Raw genomic sequence first — 12,069 nt, 5'->3', positions numbered from 1 at the left:
GGTCCAGGTGGGTTCAGTGCAGAATTTTATCAGACATTTATTGGGGATATAACACCAATACTCTCCAAACTATTTCAAAAGATAGAATCAGATAGAATATTACCTAACTCATTTTTGAGGCTACAATAAACCTCGTACCTAAACCACACAAAGACCCTACAAGGAAAGAGAATTTCAGACCAATCTCACTTATGAACATTGATGCAAAAATACTCAACAAAATCCCTGCAAGCCTAATCAAAGAACACATCAAAACAATCATTCATCATGACCAAGTAGGCTTCATCCCTGGGATGCAGGGATGGTTAAACATAAAGAAATCCATCAAAGTAATCCACCATATAAACAAACTCAAAGATCAAATTCACATGGTCATCTCACTAGATGCTGAGAAAGTATTTGACAAAATTCAACTCCCCTTCATGTTAAAAGTCCTGGAAAGAACAGGAATTCAAGGTCCATACTTAAACATAATAAAAGCAAATTACAACAAACCAACAGCCAACATCAAACTTAATGGCGGGATACTTGAAATAATCCCACTAAAATCAGGGACTCGACAAGGCTGCTCACTCTCTTCCTACCTATTCAACATAGTACTGGAAGTCCTGGCTGGAGCAATTAGACAGCAAAAGGAGATCAAGGGGATACAAATTGGAAAGGAAGAGATAAAAACATCTCTCTTTGCCGATGACATGATAGTGTACTTGAGTGACCCCAAAAATTCCACCAGAGAACTCCTACAGCTGATAAACAAGTTCAGCAAAGTGGCTGGATACAAAATTAACTCGAACAAATCAGTAGGCTTCCTATACTCAAAGGACAAACATGTGGAGAAAGAAATTAGGGAAAAGGTACCCTTCACAATCGTCACAAAAACTATGAAATACCTTGGTGTGACTCTAATTAAGCAAGTGAAGGACCTGTAGGAAAAGAACTTCAAACCTCTAAAGAAGGAAATTGAGAATGATCTCAGAAAATGGAAAGATCTCCCATTCTCATGGATTGGAAAGGTCAACACCTTGAAAATGGCCATCCTACCAAAAGCAATCTATAGATTCAATGCAATCCCCATCAAAATTCCAACCCAGTTCTTCATGGAATTGGAAAGATCAATGTGCAATTTCATATGGAATAACAAAAGACCTAGAATAGCAAAATCCATCCTCAACAACAACAAGAACAACAAAAAACATCTGCAGGAATCACTATCCCTGACCTCAAGCTATATTACAAGGCAATTGTCCTGAAAACTGCATGGTACTGGTACAGAAATAGGCATGTGGATCAATGGAATAAAATAGAAGATCCAGAAATGAGCCCTCATGTATATGGTCACCTGATTTTTGACAAAAGAGCAGTAAACACTCAATGGAAAAAGGACAGCCTATTCAACAAATGGTGCTGGTCCAACTGGCACTCAGCATGCAAAAGAATGAAAATACACCCTTTCTTATCTCCTTGTACAAAGCTCAAGTGTAAGTGGATCAAAGATCTCCACATTAAAGCAGATACACTGAAACTATTAGATGAGAAAGTAGGTAAAACCTTAGAACACATAGGCACAGGAGAAATTTTCCTGAACAAAACACCAATGGCTCAAGCTCTATGGTCAAAGATTAACAAATGGGACTTAATGAGATTGCAAAGTTTCTGTAAGGCTAAGGACATCGTCAAGGAAACAAAACGGCAACCAACAGAATGGGAAAAGTTCTTTACCAACACCACATCAGTTAGAGGCCTAATATCCAAGGTATACAAGGAATTCAAAAAGCTAGACACCAGAGAATCAAATAACCCTATTAAAAATGGGGTACAGAGCTAAACGTTTTCCGTTCTGGAACACCGAATGGCTGAGAAACATCTGAAGAAGTGCTTGACATCCTTAGCCATCAGGGAAATGCAAATCAAACAACCCTGAGATTCCACCTCACACCAGTCACATTGGCCAAGATCCAAATGTCAGATGACAACAAATGCTGGCGAGGTTGTGGAGAAAGAGGAACACTTCTCCACTGTTGGTGGGGTTGCCAGCTAATACAACCACTCTGGAAATCAGTCTGGCGATACATCACAAAATTGTATATAGTACTACCTGAAGACCCTCTATTCCACTTCTGGGAATATTCCCCAGAGACACTTTAATACACAACAAAGATACATGCACAACAATGTTCATAGCAGCTCTATTTATAATAGACAGAAGCTGGAAGGAACCCAGATGTCCTTCAGAAGATGAATGGATACAAAAATTGTGGTACATATACACAATGGAATACTACTCAGCCACCAGAAACAATGACTTAACCAAATTCTTAAGAAAATGGCTGCATCTAGAGAATATCATCCTGAGTGAGATAACCCAGTCACAAAAGAACAGACATAATATGCAGTCACTGATAGTGGGATGCTACCCCCAGAGGCTTCCACTCTCCCAGAAACAACTCACAGACTGTATGTAGTCCAAGAAATAAAGAAAACAAAACAAAACAAAAAAAATATTTACAAAACAAGAAAACTTTAATTATTTCCAAGTTACGTTTTGTTTTACATGTACTTTATGCTCATTGTAACTATTAAGTTTTCAAGGCATACTATCAAACCTTTCAAAAATCAAGTACTGACTAAAAAATATATTCACTTAGTTTTATGTAAAAATTATGTTAAAATCTGAAAAAAAGTACTGACAAAAATGTATAATTTTAACCAAAAAAGTTTAAAATCTGTACATTTATCTTTGTTTTGTAAAATAAAGTTGTTAAAAAAATGGGAGCCAACAGATTAGAAAAAGATCTTTATCAACCCCACATCCGATAGAGGTCTAATATTGAATATACACAAAGACCATAAGAAATTAGGTGGTAGAGAATCAAACAATCTTCTTACAAAATGGGGTAAACAGCTAGAAAAAATTATCAATTGTGTAAAATCGAAAGGATGAGAAGAATGTAAGTAAGTGACATCTCTATTCATCAGGGAAATGTAAATCAAATCAACTCTGAGATTCCACCTCACACCAGTCAGAATAGCTAAGATAAGAAAGTCAGATGACAGCATATGCTTTCAAGGATGTGGCGAAAGAGGAACACTCCTCCACTTGTAGGAGTTGTAAGCTGGTACAACCACTCTGGAAATCAGTTTGGCAGTTCCTCAGAAAATTGGACATAGTCCTACCTGAAGACACAGTTATTCTACTTCTGGGTTTATACCCAGAGATGCTCAAACATATTATAAAGACACATGCACCACAATGTTCATAGGAGCTCTATTTATAATAGGCAAAAGGTGAAAAAAACCTAAATGTCCTTCAGTAGATAAATAGATACAAAATTTGTGGTATATTTACACAATGGAGTACTACTCAACTATTAGAAATGATGAGTTTATGAAATTCCTCAGAAAATGTATGGCACTAGATAATATCATCCTCAATGATGTTACCCAGTCAAAGCAGAACAGACATAATATGCAGTCACTGATAATTGGATAATAGCCCCAGAAAACTCTGAATACACAGAACCAACTCACAGGTCATATGGAGCTCAAGAGAAACAAAGGCCAAAAATTGAAAACCTCAGTCCTTCTGAGAAAAAAAAATAAGTGTATAGTGCCCTCTTATAATGTGATACACCTGGAGTTTAAATCATTAATAATCCAAGAACTAAGAACATAGCCTTGTGGCAATTTTTAGTATTCTAAAATCAGTGCTTAATCTATACACTCCAAGAAATGTCTGACACTGTCCGTGTTACGTTCTATTCTACATGTACATTATTCTTATGGTAACTAGTAGATTTCAATACATACTATCAAACTTCTAAAATAATTAAGTACTTACAAAACTATGTTCATATGGTGTTATTTAAAGATAATCTTAAAATTCTTTTCATGTATCTCTCTTTTTTAAAAAATAAAGTTGAAAGAGATATAAAAGCATAATTAAAAATAAGTTAGGGAAATATTCTGTTCAAGGTATATTACTTTTTGGTATTTACCAATATTGCATGCATGTTATTACCAAATTTTCTTTTTGTTTTCCTGAGGATGTACTGTGAATTTTCTTGTTGGTTGGGGCATATTTTCATTCATAACTATCTTAGGAAAGATGTGGCAAAAACATTTGAATTGCTGTTTAGTTGGAAAATTTTTAAGTCTAAGCATACACATACATATACTGGGGGAGGGGTGGAAGAAGGGAGGGAGTCCATTTATACCAGAACTTTAGGCAAGCTTGTCTATAGGTACCAAAACAGAAATGATATAAATTTATTATATTTATTTGGGCAAATATACATTGAAATGTATAAAAAGTGAAGTCAATAAAGCAAGAGATGATTCCAGTTTTTTGAAATAAAACATAGTAACTCATTTTTTACAATATCACATAAATAAAACTATAATTTAAAATTATCTATACAACTGCAAAATTTTCACATTAGCAATGAGTGAGTAATCTGTGGTACAGGTTTCTCTGCCATTGGTACTGAAATTATTTAGGATTCCTTTATTATCTAGAAGTTATATTTAGTTGTGCAATGTGCTATAACAATGAAAAGAAGGCATCTTAGTCCAAATAAATATGAACCAATTCTACTATTTCAAAAATAGTTAATTCAGAAGCAGATGGAGTACTCCTTCATGAAATGTGTCTCATTAAATGTTTATGACCAATGAAAATAAAATCAATATAGATTTGTTTCAATCAGAGAAAGGGAGATCTATTGTACATAATTTCATGTCAGTCATAGAAAAAATATGGATTTTATTAATAACTTTAAAGAAATTAATAAGATTACACGTTAATAAGAGGGTAAACACCAGCAGAGTTAAACATGTTAAAACTAAGCACTAGCACATATGACATAATTACATGGTGCAAGTTTGTTTTTAAAGCTGACATGAGTCTATTTATTTAACACCATGTACAAATCACAAAGCATTAGATGACATGCACTCTTGATGATTTTCTTCCTCTCTCAGCAGTCATGCCACCCTAGTTGCCCTGGTCCTTAGAGCAATGCCCATTTTAAATATTGGCTAGTGTCTGCCCTTACCTTCTGAACTTTAGGGTGCATCAGCTAGGTTACATAAATGATGTTTTGTGGGAAATTGCAATTCACTAAGTTCAACTGTTTGAATTCAGCTGATTAAAAATATAAATGAATAACCTCTAGTTAGATATTCCTGAAAGCATTTCAGATTTCTTTTATAAACTAACCTTAATTGCGTTGTTTGTAATAAAAGGTGTGTACTAAGACCATCTAGACCATATTGTAATACACAGTGTGTCTGCATTCTATCCATATCACATAGACCTAGCAGAGTGTATTTGGATGTGATCTCAGAGCAGCTATGTTGCTGTATTAGACTTTTCTACACTGTAATGCTTTGTGTTCTTAGGAATATAAATATCCATTACGGGCTAGTGGCATCTTCAGTGACATCAACTGATGGAAGTATACACTTCCTTCTTAAATTTTCAGTTACAAAGAGCTCAGAAGTAAATGTTGGAGACTCATGAAGACTCATCTTACAATCATGGCTAATTGATAATGAGCCATTAATGCTGAACCAGATCATTCATCAGCATTAGCTATTAATTCATAATTACAATGACTATGTCTGGCCCCAAAGATGCTAGTTTATGACTCATCTTACTTGCATGCATTTCATGAAGATCCACTATTATAATGAGATTAAAAACTACCATTTATTAACTTTACTTGCAAACCACATAATCACTTCAGAACTCTAAATTTATAAATTTCAGTAGAGAATTAGAAAGGGCACTAAATATGTAAACTGTAATTTACCTCACAAAAAATAAAATTGGTGATATTTAAATGTAATTTTACACCCACAATATTATCTGAGTAAAAAAAAATAATGTGAATAATAATTTGCTAATTGAAGTATTCCTATTGGGTTTCTGTACTATTTCATTCATAAAAGCATTACAAATACTAAATTGGGAGAAAATTAACAATTCTATTTCCACAAATGTGAATTCTAATCTCTTCACAATACATGGAGAAAAATATTTAATAGTTGTACTCACAATAACATAAAATAATGATACAAATTTATCACTATCAGAATAGTTCTTTCATTAATGTGACCAGGTAAAATGAGAAGCTATACTGAACTGTAAACAAGGTAACCATGTAAATAGGAAATTACGCTAAACTAAGTATACAAGGCAAGCATGTAAATAGACAGTTTGACTCATTTAAATACTTAAAAATGAGAATCATAGGTTTTGATTAATGGTGTAATAATTTAAATAAGAGCACAATGCTTCAATTGAAGGTGCATACCTAAATTGTAGCACGCTGTAAGGTAAAAAGAAGATTGCCAATTTAAAAATAGGTAGGATAAAATATCAAAACATGATTTAAAAAATCAAAATATCACTATTGACATATGATATAATAGCATACTTAAGTGACCCCAAAATTCCATCAGAGAACTCCTATAGCTAATAAACAACTTCAGAAAAGTGGCTAGTAATAATATTATCTCAAATAAATCAGAAGCCTCCCTCTAATCAAAAGAATAACATGCTGAGAAAGAAATTAGGGAACAATACCCTTCACAATAGAACAATATGAAATACTTTTGTGTAACCCTAACTAAGCAAGTAAAATATCTGTATGACAAAAACTTTAAATCTCTGGAGAAGGAAACTGAAGAGGATCTCAGAAGTTGGAAAGATCTCCCATGCTCATGGATTGAAAGAATCAACATTGTAAAAATGTCTATCTTACCAAAAACAATCTACAGATTCAATGCAACGCACATCATAATTCCAACTCAATTCTTCATAGAGTTGGAAAGAGCAATTTGCAAGAACCTTCAAGTAACTAAACAAACATAATTGCCCATTGCATTCTCAGTATCCTCAGTATATAAACTTATACCCACAGAAAAATGTAATCTCACCTTTTCATGAAAGAAACTTTTCTTTGCAGCATATGAGAACCCTTAAAGAATAAAAAATCAACTGATCAAAATGCAGAAAAGTGGCTGTGTGGTGGTAGTCTCCAATTAACACATCTATAACACAGTGTCTGCACGTAGGCGTAGACATTATTGTTGAACAGAAGGCAGAATGTTTGTAAAAAACAGGATCATAGGAATTTTTTTATGAAACTGTGTCTCCTAGAAATGTGAAAAATATGACAATACCCATGAAGTCTTATCAACATTGCTTGCCTAAACATGACCTGAACAAGGATGATTGCAATGAAAATAATAACATGGGAGGGGGAAATTTTACAAGTCCTCAACATTAGACAAAGACTATAGGCAGCTGAGAGATGCTCAGTGAAAAATTGTTTTCTTTATTTCCATATTGAAGAGAGTCCCTAATTTATTGTCCAATATCATGAAATTAGCCATGAAATTATATATAGAAAAGAAATGTTTATACAAGCTGAGTAAGTTGTATTTATATGTTTAAGTATATATATATATATATATATATGTATATATATATATATATATATATATATGTACCTATATATGAAAGTTAACAAATCTTTATATCTAGAAAATAAAGTAATTGTATTTTATTATTGAAAAAGTAAAAATAATATTAGCCATTGCTTTCTGATTTTTTATGAGACTATATAATTCCAGAATATAAATCACAGAGAACTTACTATGAAATTAAATCAAAATAATTTTGAAAATATTACTAGAATTTAATGAAAAATAATGTCTATCCTATACATCCTTCTGAGACTTCATCCAAAATAGTTTTGATTTTTGTTTTTGTTTTTTTTAATAAAATTTTAACATCAGTTTAAACATCTCATTCTGGTGAACCAAACAGATAATTTTTCTTTAGGCAAGCATAGATTCAATTTCAGAGTTAAGCATACAGAAATGATTGATTTTAAATTAAGTTTAAATGTACACCATTATATTCCTATTACTTGTTATATAAAATGGAAATGATAGAGATGAAATATCTTAAATCACAAAATGTTGGGTTAAATAAATTTTTCTTACTCTAAATACTTTGATATAAATAGTGAATTATAAAATATGCAATATCTTATTAATGATTTTTCTAAAGGCTTTCTTCATATCTCTGTTTCTCAGGCTGTAGATAAAGGGGTTCAGCATCTGAGTGACAATACCGTACATCACTGAAGCCACTACAGTCTTCCTTGGAGAGTCAGTAAATGCAGAGCTTAAATATACCCCAAATCCTGTGCCATAAAACAGAGTAACAACTGACAAATGAGACCCACATGTTGAAAAGACTTTATACATTCCTCCTAGTGATGACATTTTTAAAACTGAGGATACAATGTAAATATAAGACAAAATGATTCCTACAATATGAGCACCAAAAAATAAGACAGACACTGTGTATATCAGCAGATAATTGATAAAATTATCAGAACAGGCAAGTTTGACAATATGAGCCAGCTCACAGAAGAAGTGAGGGATTTCTGTTTTTGGACAAAAAGTCAGTAGCAACACCATCAAAATGTGGAATAAAGCATGAACAATGCTAACAAAAAGAGAGAGGAGCAGCAACATCCCACAGAAATATTGGTTCATGATAACTGTGTACTTCAGAGGGCGGCAGATAGCAATATAGCGATCATAGGCCATCACTGCAAGTAGACTACTTTCTATGCTACCAAAATTTACAACAAGGTAGACCTGAGAGAGGCATCCTTTGTATGTGATGGTCTGATCATCGGATTGGATGTTTATCAACATCTTTGGGATTGTGGTTGTGATTATACAGATGTCATTAAAAGACAGGTTGCAGATAAAGAAATACATGGGTGTGTGTAGTTGGGAGTCACAGCTCACAGCCAGGATGATGAGCAAGTTTCCTAAGGTGGTGATCAGGTATATAGTCAGGAAGAGACTAAAGATGAAAGGCTGAAGGTCTGGATCATCACTAAGCCCCAGAAGAATGAATTCTGACATAGTTGTTTGGTTGAGAGCTCCCATGTTGTTGAGTACTCTGAAAGTAAAGGGAATTAATTGCAAGGGTCAGATGCTTGGACCATTAACTCCATTATCTTGTTCCTTGGATTCTAGACTTTTTATTTATAAGTAAATACATTTCTTCTGTTAATCCATCTATTCTCTAACATTTGCTTACAGAATTCCTTGCAGCAATCCTTTAATAAAATACTTAATGTATGAACAATAATGAAAGCACAACTTCTTAGTATTAGCAGCAAACATCAGCTTCTAACAGAAACTATTTTGTTCAGCAGAAAATTGATGCTGTTCTTCCATAGAGCATGAAATCCGCCAAATAGAGATGGATAAGCAGTGCTACAGAAGTGTATAAACATGGATCAGGTTGAGAAGAGTGGAGCCAAAATTTGATAGTATCCTTTGTAGGGAAAATCTTTGTTACACTGTGAAAATATTACTCAAATACTGATTTCTGTGCCAGCAAAGATATAACCATAAGCTGGACTTTGGTATTGTCATTATCATAAAACTATTTCTGCCTTATTATATTGTAAAGAGCATCCTCCATTCCCTTCAGATTGATAAAAATAGTTAAATTGGAGAGTTAAGGTGGGACATTTTTGTGCTGAAAAAGGGTCTCATGTGAGAACAAGAGGACAGGGAGACAGAGAGGCCAGCTAGACACTAAAGAAGAAACAAGTGCCAGGACAAGACTAAGCTGGGTGGGTAAAGGACCACATGGTGGAAAGGAGATTCCTCACTAATAATCAAGGCGATAGTTTCCTGATGAAATTTAGCTCCTATTCCAAACATTTGCAAATGGATTTTAGCTGTTCAGTTAGAATAAAGAGAAGTCATAATTAACATCTCACCTGAAGGCTGATCATAGATGTGCTCTTGTGAAAGTCCCAAAACACCACAGGTCAACTGAATTTACATCAAAAAGGACTGTAGAAAAGTAATCACAAACAGACTTGTCTTGTTTTTGTGCCTCTTCTGCTCAATATTCAAGGTTTTAATTATATTAGTTATGACAATGCCACTGTGATCCCAAGTGCACAAATCCTTAATGATCATAGCTACTGAAAAACTATTCAGCTTTAATGATTTTCTAACAAATCTCCAAGGAGGTCATGTTTTTATTCTATTCTTACCATTACATCTAATTATATAAGTTATTGAGAATGCATTGAAAATATTAATGCAATTTTTATAATAAATTACTATATTGCTTTTAAGATACAAAGAAAAGAAGCTGTATACAATAATTTTGTTTTAAAGAATTTATCCAAATTCTTCTTATAAAACATTTTATTGGTTCCTTTGTCATGGAAATCCTGTAGTTGCAGATCTATTGGACTGTCTTCTTAATGCCCTCTATCCGGTCATCAATGGGATGGATGTTGGGGTGGACTAATTCAAAGTCTTGCATTTGGGCCTGAGACGATTCTGAGATTGTCAGTTTACTGACTTTCCTACTCATGTTCTGGGGGCTAGCTCATCTGCAATCCCTGCAACCATGATCAGCTCTGCCCTGCTGCCATGGTGAATTCTGGGTCCACTCTCCCGTGAGTTACAGCATGTTAGAGACATCGCCAGTTGTCTCATGATCATAAATCCAGGGTCACATCTGCATCTATCATGGGTGGTAAAGGAGAAGGGTTTCAGGAAAAAGATGTCTCTTGTGCTATACTCCTTTGGGATCAGATCATCTGCAATGGGCACATACATTTACTGTAGTGCTTAGGTAAGGTGCAGGGCCTGCTCTCCTGAGTGATGCAGCAGGCAGGGGCAAGGCTAGTTCTCTTGATTCCATGACCTTAATGCCAGCTCTTCACCCATTCTAAATGGCAAGGGACAGCGATACAGGAAGACATATGTTTTCCTCACCCACATTTCTGAAGGCAGGCAAAAGGCAGAGCCAACTCTCCCATGCTCACATCCTCAGGGATGACTTATGCACAAACCATTACATCTTGGGTAAAGTCTACTATATTGCTCTGGAGATATTGATGGTGTATTCTACCAACTTCTGGGACTGGTGGAGGTAAGAACCCGCACTCCTTTTATACTTCCTGGGTTAATTCTTCCATGATGCCTTAGGGCACAGACATCCAGATGTCTCCAGTGGAAGACAACCAGGGATTCCTGCCTGGTCTTTGGTGATAAGAGACTGCCGCTGATGCAGTGCCAAGGACCCAGGTATTGCCTCTTGTGGTGGCACAAACCAAGACCACATTCATGTAACCAGCTACTTAAACCAGGCTGTTCCTTACTACCCTTGAGTCTCTAGTTCTTCCTTCATTGTATCCATATCTTTCTGTTTCTTTTTTCCCCATCTAATCTATTTACTGGCATTTCTTATTGCATACCACGCCCCAGTGTCTCTGAGTGTCTGAGAATATCTCAAGAGTGGCCTTAAGAGTACTATCCACTCCAGGAACAGCCGAGATCCAGGGACTCAAGCCTGGTGTGATGAAGTTCTGAGTAGCCAGGGAGCAGAGTGGTCTGTGACAAGCGCTCCGATTGTGCATCCCCCCATTGGTTCAGGGGAGCAGGAACCCTGCCTTAGGGTCCCTGTTTCCACCTGGCGGCCTGTGCATGTAGAACAGGTACTCAGGCCATCTGCCACCAAGAACATCAGAGACTCAGGGACACAGGCCTGGTGGGATGGTGCTCCGAGTAGACAGGGAACAGAGAAGTCTGTGCCGAGCACTCGGAAAGTACACTCCCCAACTCCTGATTGGTTCATGGAAGAGGAAAACTGCCTTAGGTTTTCTGTTTCCACCCGGTGGCCCATGCATGCAGAACCGGCATTCAGGCCATCTGCCACCAGGAACAGCAGAGATCCAGGGAAGCAGGCCTGGTAAGACTGGGCTGTGAGTACCCAGGGTGCAGAGAGGGCTGTGTCAAGCTCCCAGAAAGTGTGCCCCCGCCCCTTGTGCCATTGGTTCAAGGGAGCAGGAAGTCTGCCTTAGGGACTAGGTTTCCAACCTCAGGACCCATGCATCCAGAACAGGCTCTTAAGACATCTGCCACCAGGAACAGCAGGTATCCTGGGACACAGGCCAGGTACACAGGAGAGACAAGAACCAATCACTGAAAACAAGA

General features: G+C 35.8%; 1 protein-coding gene across 1 annotated transcript in view; it reads right to left on the bottom strand.

The window, feature by feature from the left end:
• LOC308430883 (uncharacterized protein) overlaps positions 1 to 8,982 on the bottom strand; it is a gene marked incomplete at both ends in the record, with an annotated part of 38,167 nt that extends 29,185 nt beyond the window's left edge. Inside the window, one exon of the mRNA XM_080930160.1 lies at positions 8,057 to 8,982. Coding sequence (XP_080786286.1) covers positions 8,057 to 8,982 — 926 coding nt within the window. The remainder of the gene's footprint in view (positions 1 to 8,056) is intronic.
• Positions 8,983 to 12,069: the final 3,087 nt, after the last annotated feature.

This window comes from Micromys minutus (genome assembly GCF_963924665.1).
Source record: "Micromys minutus genome assembly, chromosome: 16".
Lineage (NCBI taxonomy): Eukaryota > Metazoa > Chordata > Mammalia > Rodentia > Muridae > Micromys > Micromys minutus.
The sequence above is the reverse complement of the archived record's forward strand: the minus strand, read 5'-3'. Positions and strand labels throughout refer to the sequence as shown.